Consider the following 15329-nt stretch of genomic DNA (forward strand, 5'->3'; position numbering starts at 1 on the left):
GTGGTGTCAGTATGATTCTAACGAGACAATCTTTTGAATGAACCAAACTTGTGTTTTCTCTTCATGGCTCCTTTAAGTTTAGACGAACGTCTTTAGCATGCCAGAAGCTGCACTGTTTTTTTTTTTCATTTCCGTTAGAGCTATTATGTTTCTAAATTCCGCATTGGCACAGCATTTATTTTACTTTGGTTTTATTTCCTTGGTTCTTGCTATATGGCGTGTGTGGGCACATATTTAACGACACACAGGCTTGGAATATACTTTACATTTTTGCATGGTTTATATTCTTATAAAAGGCATAAGTTATTGTCCGGGATTGGGAAATCACATCACCGAAACATATTTTTCTGCGTCGTATATATGCCAGACGAAGCCGCATTCGCTGTCCACGCTACAAAATGAAGCCAACCTCTCATTGTGCCAGTATCGGGTCTAAACGAGGCGTCAGTAGAATTCATTTGTGCCTGATGTTTTGGAGGTGACATGGGTGATATGTTGCTGCCGTCGCCGACGCTCGTAAGAGCGGCGACGAAGCGCGCAGAACCGCGTCCCCGGTAGCTCTTGCAGGCGATCGCGTACTCTACGAAGACGCAGCTGCTTTTTAAGTGACCTAAACGTACTCTTTGCATATAGTCGTCACCATAAGTTTTTTTAGGGCATGGAAAGGCGAAAAGAAGCGAAATAGAAACAAAACACTGCACGAGCCCCTATCAGTCACGCAGCGCTAATCCCGTCAACGCTGCGGAGAAGTGGCGGCAGGCGGCGCAGCGATCGCGAAGCTCGAGGCGTATAGTGCGGGACCGGATATAACGCGGGTTTTTGTGACCACCGGTTTGCCTCCCATAGAACTCAATGCATAAGCATACTGCTTAAGATGCGGTTGGCCGAACCACAATACCGTTTATAGTGCGGTTTTTCGGCAGGTCTGCTGATCGGCCGGCGCAGCTGGGGCATCGTTTTAGGGTAGCAAAAGAAAAAAAATAAATGATGAAATCGGCCATCTGACGCAGCGCGTACCCCTTGCTCTCCTCTAACTTCTACACAGAAGAAAAAAATAGGCACCCTTTAGTTCGCGCGTACGTGATAACCACAGCTGTCCTTGCTTGATGCACCTCGGAAGATAGCAACCGACTCCCCGTCCGCGCGTAGCAAGTTGTTTCTATTAATCGTGAACCGCATGGCCCGTTTTTGCACACGAATTGTGCACATCGGCGTTGCGCGTGCGTTTTTTTCATGCTCGCGTCTACGATTCCGCGCTCGCGGTGGCTTCTTCGCGGGACAGTGGGAGGAGCCTGACGACTTGCACCAATGGAAAGACGTGCACCTAATGGCGGGAGATTCGAAGCGCCCCGAGCCGGCTCTCGATCAGATGAAGGGACTTTAGGCTTACTACCGCGGTATTTTTTGATGGGCGCTTTCACAAGCAGCGTGGATGGCAGTTTATATTCCACTTTGCGGTCACATTATCAGCTCTTTTCTTGCACGAGCATCTCCGCTTGCGCCTCATGCGGCATTTCAGCGAGCGGTTAGAAGTTGTCGCTGGAGCTGCCTGCACCGCTTCACGGCCAGTGCCGACGCCATGTTGCCGCCTCTTACTGCGCCGCACACATTACTCCAGTTGTATCCGCGCCGGCGTCGCCGCGCCTGCGGCGTGCGCTGCACGTTTTCACGAGAAATCGCTCCATGCGGTTCACGCTGTAGAACATTCTGCAGATAAGCCACTGCTCTTTCCGAACAAGCGAGCCGTGCGAAGGTTTCCACCATCAGTACGTTGCGCTGGTAAGCAGCCGCCTTCGGCATCGTGAACACAAGGTGGGGTTAAAAAAAAAAAAAAAGAAACCCGCTGCTCTTTTTTATCATGTCCTGCGGCATCTTCATAGACGCAAAAAACGCAGCCATGGTCTTTCAAGACACAAACACAACGGAAGTTAAAGCCGCACTCGCCGTTTGTAAGACCGCGCTTTTGCAATGTGAGACCCTGCAGCTGCGGCTGATGTTAAAAATAATACGAAATAAAGACCCTGCCTTCGTTGTTAGGTGCTGTGCGTTTGGGTGATAAAAAACTTAGGATGACTTAAGAGGTAGGTGGCGATTTGGTCGAATTCGCGCACGTTTTGGTTATAGGGCGGTACCGCTTATAGTGCGAATTTTTGCGGCTCCCGCGACATACGTTATAAGCGGTCTACACTGTATTAGGATTAGTATTACACTTTCACTTCTCCAACCAACACTCGCATTTCCAATGTCGGGCTGCACATTCTGTGGGTTTTTAAAGTTTTCCCATTGAAAACCATTCCAAAGTCCTGTACAAGAAATACTTGTGTATTGAGGTGACGAACTGCTTGTACTTGTGATGAAAAAAAAAAAAAACGGCCATTTTTGGAGCCCCGTATTTCCAGAACGACATTACTGGGTGTTGCCGTCTTGGTGCGGTGAAGATTGGAAAACATGGCCACCGGGTGAAGCAGTTGCTCGTAGTTCACGCCGATTTGTAGCGTGGTTTTGGTTATGGGGTGGTTGCATTCACATTTAGTATTTTGATCTGTTGCGGGAAGGTGCGCGACCCGAAGGACGGGAATTCATCAAAAACAGCGTGGTGCCCGCGAGTTCGCCGTGTTTCAGCCTTGAGTGTGAGGCATGGTGCATGCTTGAAGGGAAATTTTGGACTCATTGCGGTGTTATAAAACGCTGAGTCATTGCTGCCTGTGAAGCAGTGTCCACTGGGCGCCGTACAGCGCCCACAAAGGGACTGGAGCCCGCAACACCCAGTGCACCCAGTGCCACCTTTGGTCATAGATTGGGGTAAAATTCAAGGTCAGGCCGCTAAAGCAAATGCGGTATCAAATTCCTGGTTTTAATTAGGGAAATTACGTGGGGCATATAAGTAATACGTCCTGCTTACAGTCTACATGGTTAGTCAGATTTGATTAAAATTCCAAATGATCCTGCTAGGGTGTGCAAGGTGTCAAATTAAATTTCTGATGGAGGGGAATCTTGTCGGGCAAATATAAAAATGCTTTCTGGTTGTAGTTATGAGATAGTCGTGGTGAGTCATAGATTGAGTGAAAATTTAGAGTGTCGCCAATAGGGCTTGTGGGGTATCAAGTTAAAGGTCTCGGTTAGGGGAATCGCGTAGAATAAATAACGATCATGATGTAGTCATGGCTAGTCAATGATTGGATTAAAATTCAAAGTGATGCCGATAGGGCGTGTAGGGTGTCAAAATATTGTCTCGGTGAAGGAAGGTCAATGGATGCAACCATTCGAATTCAAGGCACTGAATAATGACCAGTTAAATAAAAAGCTCTTATTCAGTGCCCGATAGATATAAATGTACTCGTTATTGTTGGCATGTTACCAGCCGTGGTGGCGCAGTGGCTAAGGCGTTGTGGTACTGAGCACGAGGTAGCGGGTTCGAGTCCTGGCCGCGCCGGCTGCTTTTCTAATGGAGGCGAAATGCAAAAACGCCCGTGTGTTCGGGATTTTGATGCACGTTAAATATCCCCAGGTGGTCAAAACTAATCCGGAGCCCTCCACTACGGCGCGCCTCAACGCCTGCGTTGCGTCCGTGCGTTAAACCCTACAATCAACCAATCAATTGTTGGCACGCCATCTTGAAAGTGTGGTTGGTTTGACTCATTGCAGCACTCAACATCCGTGAACAAGCCTGCGTCTCCATGGAACAGCTTAGGAACTATTGGGCTGATATACCTCCTACGTATACGCTAAGAAGTAAGTGGGTTGGCGCAATCAGCGAACGCCTTCGATCGAGTGCGGGATAGTGCAAATTTCCAAACATGGCTTGCTGCTGTTGGTGCGCGAACGTGTTGACATTTAATACGTGCTCCCATGCCTCGTACTGAGTTGGTTGTTAAACAAAGCCATGAAATACTCCTTTAACTATGCAGGTCGTAGACGTACAGCCGGTAAAACGCTTGTCTATAACAGCGATTTCAACTTCAACCAGCTACACCCGAAAACTGCTGGAACATACTCGTTCCAAACATATCGGAGGCAAAAGCGAAAGGCTAAGACTTCAGAATTCCGCAGTAGTTTTATTCAAATCCCGCTCCGGCGGGGCAGGATAGGGCTGAGAGTACGAACGCTCTGTTATAGACAAGCCTTTTACCGGCTGTACATGCTCATAAAAGTAAAATATTTGCCGCTTCTTAACACTATTTCCTGCTGCCAAACAGGGTCAACTTATTTGATACACCAAGATTTCACGGCAGTTTGCTTGCTTCACTGGCAGGTGGGAGCCACGAACAGCTGTTTCCTGGCGCAACCGGGCGTTCTCCGCCACTACGACGCTTTTATTTCGCTTTCGGCTCTACTTTTTCGCATACCCGAGCTGCCGCATAGGTGTCCAAATGATTTTTGTCGGCTTCCCGTCGATGAGATGAACAGAACATACCTCCAGAGAAGGAACACGTGCGATAGGGATTGAACATGAGGGTGAATTACTAACAGTGTTTCAGGAAGCAGCGTACGACCGTACGTATTCTGGCAAATTTGCTTGCTTCAAAGTCTTTCCGATTCAGCACGGCGATCAATTTGCGGCAGCACTCCCGGGCACCAGAAATTTGTGCAGCAAATAGATTCTGCACAGGCAGACACTTCTTTTGTCGTGGTGCACATCACATGTTTGTTGCACAAGCCCTTTGCCCTAACTCTGATTGTTGGTGCAGCTTGGTGCAGCCAACAATGGCGGAATCACGCCCGGACGAGTAGCTCCTGCACATTGCCAAGAAAAGACAGTGATGGCAACCTGCCCCCAATTAAGAAAATAAACATCAATTGGGGATGAAAAGTCGCGCGTCCTGCTTGCATGGTTAAACGTAGCTTCACAGGCAACCCCCATCAGAACATAGCGCTTGTGGGGTGGCCCGCCACCTCAGCGGGTTGGGGGCAGAATTTATGGGCAAATCTGACAGCTCTCGGACGCTTTGAACGTTCTCTTTAAAGCCCTGTTGAACTTGTCACTGCTGACGTACCGAATAAGTGACACTTACCGATTTTCGATGCCGCCTGGACGTCTGATATCCATGCGCGGCACGGAGCAACAGCGTGGGACTGCGACGTCGTCTGCTCCCCCCGCAGTCCCCAAGAAATGCCCGCCAGGTGGTGCCTCGATCGTTAGAAAATGGCCGACCCGGCAAAATTCTAGTCTATACAAGTTACAGAAGCGGGGTACAGTGAGCAGTGGTTGGCTGCGGATGTTGACCCATCCCGGCATTTAAAAAGGTTTCCCCAATTTTCATTTCCATCTTGACCCTGTGGCTATTCACCAGCGTTGTTTTGGTGGCTACGCGTACTTTTTTTCCAGACATTGCAAGCTGCAGGGTGTTGACCAAACCACGTTTTAAAGGGGCCCTGAACAGGGTTCCAACGGTTGCGCTTTTACGTGCGCAATCGTTGGAGTACTATCCAAAAAACGCCCTGCCGCAAAAATGGTTTAAAAGCATTCAGTATTAGCCGAGTTATCGTTCATTAAAAAGGGCCCGCAACAAGGCCTGGCACATTTCCTCTTTCACCGCGCCTCCAAAGCACTGTGGAAGTGGAAACGTCACCGACCAGGCGCAAGGCCACCTAGAGAAACAGGGTTGGTTCGAGAAGCGCGCAGCCATTGGTTCCGCTCGGTGGTACGTCACGCTTCTTTTTTTAGCAGACAACGGCCAAGCGCCACCTACTACATCTGCTACCGCTACAGCTGGGTTGGTCGGTGGCCGGCCCGCATCGAACGGCTCCTCGTGCCGGCTGTGCGCGCGTCGGCAGAAACGAGCGGAAACAAGCGTTTGAAGGCAAGATAGGGGGCTTCCAAACACAACATGCTCGCTAACGACAATAATTGAAGATTGCCACCGACGACTATAGCGGCTTGATAGCGTTTCGGCATGCGGCGCTGTCACGGTGAACTCATCCCACCGAGGTCTGGGAAAAGGCAGCATCGCCGCAGTTATCCAGACACTGCGAGGCCGCGACGACGATATGATCCCTCGCGCAATCTTTCACTGCACTATCACCCCCCTTTCACGTATTTGCAAACTGATTTTCAGCAATAGTCCCGCTCTGGCGGGCGGTGACAAGTTTTAGCTGCTGCGGTGTATGCCTTATCGCGCGTACACCACACAGTGGGCTGCTTGTCGACCGTGCAGGCAGATGCTTGCCCGGTCGCGCGTGTAGCAGGAGTTTGTGCCCGCAGAGATGTTCCGTGTTTTTCAGCGTTATTCATACCTTGTAAACGATGCGCTATATCTACAAACTCAGCTAAGCTCGTGTAACGGATGGCGACGATCTACGTTCGTCCGTGCCGCCAGTGCAGGAGCGCCGTGTGACCGCGTTTCCCCCAGAGCCGAGAACGCTGACTGGCTACAGCACTTAACGGGGCCCACCAATAGCGCAGCCGTACTGTTGAGAGCTTCATGCGTCACAGGGGTGCGTCACAACCGCTCTGTCGCACGTCGGAGCGTGGCAGTGTGGCGGCAAGGAAGCGGTAGGTGAGCAGGGAAGAAAGAAAGCATCTTTGTTGCATGTTTGTGCGGCCCCTGCTTTACGCAGAGGTGTAATATTTGGTATACATTGTCGTGAAGGGGTACTCTAGCGATTGCGCGATTGAAATGGCGACCTTCAGAAGCCTATTTAGTGCCCCTTTAAAGATGGCCTGGCCAAATACCGCAAGCACGATTGATCCCTCTGAAGCACCAGATGAGGGTTTTTGAATTGTAAGGGCCTTGGGTACTTGGTGAAGTAGGATGTTTATTCTACGACACAGCCGCCCGGTCCAGGAACCAACGATGATGATGGTCAGTCCAGAAGAAGGCAAAGTCAGTGATGTGATAGCTACGCCAATTGCGCCTAACTGCGCCGAGAGGTAAATCCTGCTACATCCTGCTACAAGGACTCTGATTTCAAGCAATCTGCGCCAATCTTGCGCCGAAGCTTCGTTTCGCTGAACTTCCTCTCATGTGGCGTGCTCTTTACGCCACGAGCGTTGAGGAGGAGGAAATCTTGGAGTGTTTTCTGCTCGTGAAAACGCACCGTGCATGCCACAGGCGCGCTGACGCTGCCGCGGAACACCCGCACGCTGCGCGCGGCCGGCCGCGGCAACGTGGCGGCGGCTTGGTTGCAAAGTGGTGCGGGGTGCTCGAGCGACCGCTTCTAACTGATCTTCAAAATGCCCCTCAAAGCATACACGAAATTACTTGTGCGGTAAATGAGCTAATCATGTGGGTGAAAGCGGTGTTATAAAACATCATTCGCGCCGCTAGTGACAGTCTCCGACAACGCGCTGAAAGCGCAGCACAGCTGATGTAACAGGCCCGGCCGTGGAGGCGTCAGCATTTGATATTTAGTTTCGGTATTTTTATTATTACCTGTATCCTGCATAAACTCCATTGGATCTTTCCTTGTAAAAACAGCTCAGAAAATTATATTTTACTTGCATTATTCGCACTAAACCCGACACAATTGCTCAAGTGGCAATAAAAAAAACGCTGTGCTCGGTTGTGTCTACCAAGCTCTGCTTGGCGCTTAATAAATATTCGCAGGGTGTGCTTGAACAATTTTACGAGCATGGATGGAAGTGTAGCATCCTTTATAGAACCTGCAGTGCCAACAAACGTTCACGCAGTGCGGTTGGCTGGTGACGCAGTTCAGTTGCAGGCACAATCCCTCGATGCTCAGCATGTCATCGGTGGCCTCCCTAATGCCACAAAACACTGTGTGGCTGGCGTTATAAACTGTTTCGCTTTCGACAAAGCACCTCCGTGTCTCATCGGCAAGGGAAAAGATTGTCTGAAGAGACACTAATGGGCCCGGATTGGCTTTTTCCCCCAGACGCGCGCGCTTATGCGACGTCCCGATCATTATCCTGTCCTCCATTTTGGATACCCCGTTGCGCCACCTATATTCGCTGGAAAGTGCGAAAACATCTCCGGAGGAGCCAGCCGGCTGTCTCGAGCGCTTCGAAACTTCCGTCATGAGGCGCGCGCCTCCCCATTGGGGCAAGTCAGCAAGCCCCTCCCACTGTCGCGCGTGTCGCACCTCAGTTTCTGACCGAGGTATAAGGTGCTGCGGGCGCAATATGGTCGATGCGGGCGTAAAAATACCGTGCTCGCAACGGCGACGCGCACGAATCGCGTGTAAAAACGCGCCATGCGATTCACGCTTTACTATCTGCTTTGCAATGAAGCTTGGCAAGTTAGCACAGGACCGGGATAATTGGAGATTATTGGGAGAGGCCTTTGCCCTGCAGTGGGCGTAGATAAGGTGTGATGATGATGATGATGAAAGCTTGGCAGGAGTTCAGGTGACTGATACCGAGGAGTCAAGATGGAGAGGGCATAGCAAGGGTAGCTAGCAGAAAGGGGAAAGGGGCGCAAGTTCAAGATGGCTTAATTTGGGACCGGCTGTAAGCCGGTTCATTGAACAGTGTTGAGCTTCGAAGAAAGTGATCTTGCCTCACTCAACATGTCGTTCACGAGGAACGCTACAGGAGCGCTTCAGGAAAGCGTTTTATGATAAAACTTTCTTTTGGAAAGCTACCTTTGTGAAGATTGTGGTCGACGTTTTCACTGATTTTTATTTTTGTCTTCATTTCAAATAAGTTAGCCATTGGTCCACCTACTCAATGATTATTATAGGTGACACTCTTTCTCGAGCTGTGTGGGCGCTTCATGAAGACAGAGTCTTACTGCTCAAAAAAGCGAGAGAGTTGCCGTTGTTGCAAACCTAGTCCCCTGCAAATTGGAAAGCGAGTGTAGAAGTCGGAGAAGGCATGTAGCATGCGATTTCATCTTGCGAACCTGGAGAGAAACAGACATTTAGGCTGGGCGCTAGAATTTTTTACATAAAATGCACTCAGTACATTCTGTTGCGTGTCACTGTGTTCCGTTCATTATGGTTTTACGAAGCATTCTGTAGCCTACCGATGGGAATGCTACCCCGATAGTCATTTTTTAAAACTTAAAATTCTTTCATGATTTCTTGGCTGATGCAGTGAATGCATGTACGCACTCACACGAACTCTTTCGGTGCTTAAGTCTTAAGACATTTCATAGTCACTGCTAAAAGACATCTGTGTGGCAGATGTCTTTAAACTTGTTTAAACATTTCTGTGTGCCCAAGATGCTGCTTTTGGGGCTCCTCTTGGCTGTTTTGCTCCCCTTCTAGCAATATTTCTCAAATCTTAATCTGGCTGCTCCAAAAGCCGATTTCGCTGCTCCAAAAGCTACTTTTGGCTGCTCCAAAAGCTGCTCCAAAATGACTCGACCCCATCACATCACGGCAAAGTGTTCCTCGAAGTGTTTGATGATGGGGATAATGTGGAAGTGAAATAAATGAATTTTCACGCTTTGGAGCTTTGCACTTACAGTATTTCCGTCCTTCAAAACTGAACTTGCCATTACTAAGTAGCATGTGTTCGCTTTAGCTATACGTGAATCCCGACACGGAAACCAATAATTGTACAGCCCCGATTAACTTACGACACAACTCCGAATTTTTACTTACGGAGTGCACATAATGATGTTACGATGCGGTCATTGACCGGCGTAAATTTTCTCTCTCAAACCCTTCCCTTTGACACCACAATTCCTTTTGTGCTACCATGCTAGCATCTGCGATGAATTTGCGCAGTTTACTCCTAACTAGTCCTGATCAGCGGGATGCCCTTTCTATCTGGCCCACATGATTTTATTCATCGAAAGCTTTAATTTGATGCACCACACAGTCTGCCGGAATTTCTCTGAATATTAATGTAATTTATGTCTTATTATGAGGATAACGAGGAAGCATCTCTCACTTGTCCCCAGTGATTCCCCGCGGGACAAATAAGAGATGCCTTTTTCAACCCAATTTTTGACCCAAGCGATTACTGACCATGACTATGTCATGATTATAACCAGGAAGCATTTTTTCCCACGCGAACACCCGCACCAAGATCTTCCATTCGGTGGGGGGGGGGGACACACTAGCGACATACCAATGGATTTTAAATTATTGTATGATTCACCGTGACTATGTCCTTATTACTACCAGGATGTATTTCTTATTTGTACAACGTTATTTCCCTAATCGAAACATTTAATTTGAGACCCCATACGCCTACGGGTCATCATTATGAAGTCCAACGTTTATTATGACTCACGATAATTAAGTCATGATTATGACCACGAAGCATTTTTTGTTTGTCCCACGTGATTTCCATACCCGAGACCTTACATTTGATACCCCACTTGCCCTAGCGGCACATCACTTTGAATTTTAACCCACGGTGTAAGATATACTTTTAGGTGTGGACACAGCAGCCCAAAAATCTGTCAAATAGAGTTGGTGGTGCCGTGGCGCCGTGCGTGGACCTTTGATTGAAAGGACATCTGGTGGCAGAACTCTTAACTAAGTTTCGAAGCGACCGAGGCTTCAAGTGACTTGAACAACGACTGTCTGAAGCCAGGTGGTTCGCAGGCACCAGCGGCATCCGTGTAAAACAACATTGTTTGAGCTCACACAGTGCAATTTTAACGCGTAATTTATTGCATTGTTTAAACCGCTGCGAGATTTCGGGCGTCCTAAGTTCATTAAGACGCGCGTGCAGCTCCTCAGAACATTGGACACCGGCAGTGAGTTTGACAACATCGATTCGTCTCCGCTGCTTCGTGCATGGACTTACCCCAGTTGTGCAACATCATTTACGACGAAGAAACATGAACATATGTGCCGCCAGCTTAATCCATTTCACAAACTGCCTACTTTCTTGTATGTCGGGGCATTGTTCCGGCAGCGGACGCTTTCTTTTGCCGCTGCTTGTACGGAGTAGCTTGGGGGCCTGTAGCCAACGGTAAAGTCGACGGCACTGCATCGTCTGCGAGCGCGCCTCTCTTCGACATTCAGTAGTACATCCCCTCAAAGCACCAAAAAGAACGCTTTCGCGCAACCGGACTCAGAAAAATGCTGACCGCAAGTAGCATCATTTTCTGCTGGGGATGGCTGCAGAGCATGCATTCATTCGTTTAGGATAGCAGGTAACGTTAATTACTGTCACGATTTCTTGCCATCCGTTGCAGTACTTACTCAATAAAACATTTGCACCTCATTTCTTCCTTGCGCAAGCATAAAAAGCGCAGCATAATATCTCATTTGTGTGAGCGCTGAATGGCTACCGCGGCACACATTCCATTCGGTGTAGTGTTTTATACCTTCTTTTGATTGTTGCCGACTCGGAACACATGCTTAGAACACGTTGAAACACTGGGCCGAGTGCAAAGGCTTTCACACGGCTTTCTTCAAATTATCGTCTGCACCCCCGGCCGGCAGAACCAGCCAAGCTGCGGCGAGCAGAAATCGAGCAGACGACCGATTACGGAAGCTGCCGAGAAGGCCCGACAAGGAGTTGAAGAGATCAGAACACCTCCGATTGGGCGGCGCTTGGGAAGCTTCTTTTCTCTGCCGCTGGAGAGCGCTTCAATCAACGGTCTCAGCGGCGCCAGTTTGGCGACTTTATCAAAACGAAGAGCACACGTTCGTTTTGTAAGCTGTGTCCTCACCTAATAATATATCTTACACCGTGTTTTAACCCAATCTGTGGCTATCCATGACTCCCGTGTTACGCGGTTCGCCATTTTCAATATTCTTTCTTGTTATTTCTTTTTTTTATTTTGTTAAATTTCGTTTGATGAATTCTCTACATTTACACTTTTATAATGATTACAGGTTGAACTTCGGTGATATCTGCATTTTTGTGGAAATGCAGGGAATTACACGATCCTGGCTGGGGGAACGGAAGGGGGGGTACTCGGCAAAGAATGCTATGCATTAAAAAACAAAGGCATATCCATGAACGCCTCGCGCTTCAGAGATTTGCGGGCACAGTTCGCTTTGACACAAGGCGTTTCTTCAGGATGCAGAGGGAGAATGCACGGAACTGTAACCCTAAACAGCTTCGACGCAAATGAACGGAGCAGTGAGCCCACGTCCCTTCGCCCAATCCTGTTTGTTTCGCCCCGGGGCACCAGCGCACCATTGAGTCTGGACCATCTCTGCCATCAACACGAACACAGGGCCTACATCAAGAGTTTGGTATCCAATATATACGTACAATTGCTTGCAACAAGCGGTAATCATCGTGGCCAGCAGGTATAGCTGTATTAGATCTGCAACGAAAATTGTTTCCGACCTCACTGGAGCTACGGTGTCATGTCGTGCCGAATGCAAGAGTTTGAGCTCACGAATTTTCACCCGTAATATTTTTACCATGCGTGAATTTGGAAACTGTGAATGCTAATGAAAGCAGAGTCCATCTGAACCGGAGTAAATTCCTAGCACGAGAGAGTTGTGAGTCCATTTGAGTTCTGAATTTATTTTGAGTTTTCAGTCCATTTTGAGTTCCGAGTTCATTGTGAGTTTTGAGTACATTTTGAGTTTGAGTAAATTTTGAGTACTGAGAACATTTTGAGTTTCAGTGCATTCTGAGTTCTGAGTACATTTTGAGTTTGAGTACATTTTGAGTTTTGAGTCCGAGTGAGTTCTGAGTTTTGTGCTCAGTGTGAGTTTGAGTTTGAGTGAGCACAGATGTGCTGCTCAGCATTGAGTCTGAGTTTGAGTGAGTGGTGATTCGAAAAAAAAATTTGTGAGTGAGTTTGAGTGAGCCGTGCCAACTTTGCCGAGGTATGAGTAGGTACACACGCAAATAACACTATGGCACACGTTTTTTGCAAATGTGCGGTTCGCGATCGTTGAAGACGGCCGGCGCTGCGGGACCGACCCAGGGTTGCGCAGCTCTGCTGCGGTCGGTGCTGCACTCGCCCGGCAAACTTTGCTGTCCGAAGCCTATGCTGGCTGTTATTGCATGCTAGTAATAATGGTTCATCTATCTGAAGTGAAATCGAATGCCAAAAGAGTGGTGGCTAAACATACCGATGTTGCTCAAATTACAGCCGTAGTGGGCCTTGGCGATTGGAATTGGAGAGCTGGTGGGGTGCGGCGATTGTCACCTTGCTTTGCGCAGCTTTTGCCATGGGTCTACACTTGCGCGTAAAGCCGAGTTTGGGATTACAATAATAATAATTTCGGCATCACGCAGTAATAAAAATGTGTTACGATTGATTAGTCTTTCAAATTGATATTTTCAATGCACTCTACACTATCTATGCATAGAGACTAAAATTTTAAAAATGGTTTTTAAAAAGGTTGTGCAGTTCGTACCTTGTGATACTCTGGTAAAAAAAATGTTACTGTAAGGCTGTTTCAGTGTTCTAATTAAAAATTGAAGTTCCCCCCCCCGAGTTGCCAAAAATTTGATTTTTTAGGTTCCTAGGGTGACATAATAAACGTCGTTCGTATGCTCCAAATCAAGGTTCTTCTGCTCCAAAATTGAGGTTTCGCTGCTCCAAAAACTGCTCCCAAATCTGATTCCGCTTCTCACCCCTGGCAAGACAAAAAAAAGAGCTTATACAATAATATAGTTTCACCTAATAACACAACTTAATAAAATAAAGCTTGCTTTCAAAATTAGGAATCGTTAAATTGTGTAATGTGTACTTGTTTCCAGAGTTTTTCTTTCATGACGTACAGCAGCAGCAAGAAGCGCTTGGGTGCTGCTTCAACTGTCTGCCAACAGATGACAGGGCAGTCCACTTCCCCCCTGCTTGCCCCTGTTTGCCCCCAGTGCAGGGGGCCCAATTGCAAACTGGTTTTTGTTGCATGGGGCCTAGGGGGAGTTTTGGAACTGGTGCATTCTGAGTACCTCTCACGGCAACAGGCGGTAACGAGTGCCCTTTGCCCCTGCCGCACTGCAGTATGCTGTAGAGCATGACCGCATCGGAGCCGACATCGAGGCCTTGGCAAGGAGCGTCTGCGATGGCACCGAGATGTTCGGAGACCTGCCACGGCCACGGCTCAACTCCACCCACAGGGCGCTCTTCTGAAGAGCAGCACGTGCGGCTGGGTGTGGGCGCAGCCAGCGCCTCCGAGTGTGCGCCTGTGGGTAGCAGCCTCTGGCAGCACAGTCGAATGACGGCCGGATTCCGCCAATCTGCTACTGCGACGCTGTGACAGTGTCCAGTCTGGCTCAACTGGGTCCTACGTCACGATGGACTGTACAAGATGAAACGGGCAGCTGGGAGGAGTTCCTGCAGCAAGTGCTTGTTGGTCAGTTTAACCTCGCCAAGGGCGAGCAGAGAAATAAACAGCCACCAACAACAATGGTTGGGAAGTGAGGATCATTGTTCCGCACCAGTCACGTGTGTACAGCAATGCGAGAAGGGGAGCGAGATGCATGGGTAACCAGACGAGTTTTTCTACAGAACCGTGTCTTCTAGTAGGCAGCTTGAGGGGCGTCAAACTTGTTTTCTAATAGGCGTGCACGCATGTGGGCACCTGTAGCAGGGATTTGACTCAGTGCATCTCGTGCAACTTCTGCGGGGTGAGTTGAAGCCCGAGTTTTGGGGAACTGGCCTCAGGGTTTATGTAAATGCAGTTAAGTGAGCTGTTGTGAGAGTGAGTGGGCCTTCACTGTACAGTCCTGGTCAAAATGTCCATGAAGGAGGTGTTGAGAGTGCGACCTAGCCCTTGGGGAGGGTCGGCCACAAAGAGATTAAAGCAGAGTGTGCCCAGCCCCACTAAGATGAACGGCTGTGTGGGGCACCATTTGTCCTGGTATGCTGGCACGTGCTAGGGGGAAAAGAAGAAGAAAAGACAGTGCAATTATTTGCATCTTTTGCCAGTACCATAAGCTCTTCTGTGCATCAGCTCCAGATGCGGGCTGCTGGAATGGTGTGGAATGGAAGAGCATGTGCGGTGTGGCTGTTTACACTCAGTTCAGTTTGATTTATTTTTATCACCACAAAACTGGATGATTTCTCAGCTAGAGGCTGCCTTCACGGCTTGACACAGCTTGACACAGCTCTGTGTTTGGAGTGCGCCTTATGTGGAGCCCTGGCAGCCAGCTCGGGGTGCAGTCTTCTTCAAAGGAGAGGGCCGGCTCAAAGAGCAGTGGAAAGGACTTCTGGGGGCGTTGTCAGTGAGGGCAGAAACTGCCCCAGCCAACGGCCTGGGAACTGAGTTGGGCCAACCATGTAATGTGCAATGAGTGAATGAATAAAGCTTTGTTGAAAAAAATTATGAACATGCCTGGTTAGATGCCCTCAACTGACAAAGTTGGTTGTCTAGGTCTGGTGATTGGAGTGGTGCCCTCCCTTTGGGAAATGGGTTGCAGCCGCTGAAGAGGTGGTCCTGGTTGAAGGCCTTGGAGCACATTGGGGGGTTGGCATGCCACTGCAGGCGGCCTCTCTAGCGGCCACTTTTCCTCTAAATTTACTTGCGTGAGCAATTAA

The 15329-nt window shown here is 48.8% G+C and overlaps 1 protein-coding gene across 10 annotated transcripts in view; it reads left to right on the forward strand.

Annotated features, from left to right (window-relative positions):
- Positions 1 to 15117, forward strand: part of Pras40 (Proline-rich Akt substrate 40 kDa) — a 68763-nt gene extending 53646 nt beyond the window's left edge. For 7 of the 10 annotated variants that reach the window (XM_077705153.1, XM_077705154.1, XM_077705155.1 and 4 more), the window contains one exon: positions 13794 to 15117. In XM_077705153.1, the coding sequence (XP_077561279.1) occupies positions 13794 to 13922 (129 nt within the window). In that variant the 3' untranslated portion in view covers positions 13923 to 15117. Of the gene's footprint in view, positions 1 to 3645; positions 3733 to 13793 lie in introns of those variants that run through there. The other 3 variants (XM_077705152.1, XR_013323757.1, XR_013323758.1) reach the window with 3 other exon arrangements.
- Positions 15118 to 15329: the final 212 nt, after the last annotated feature.

This window comes from Haemaphysalis longicornis, unplaced genomic scaffold, assembly GCF_048455015.1.
Source record: "Haemaphysalis longicornis isolate Haplotype H1 unplaced genomic scaffold, Haemaphysalis longicornis Haplotype H1 scaffold_3, whole genome shotgun sequence".
NCBI lineage: Eukaryota > Metazoa > Arthropoda > Arachnida > Ixodida > Ixodidae > Haemaphysalis > Haemaphysalis longicornis.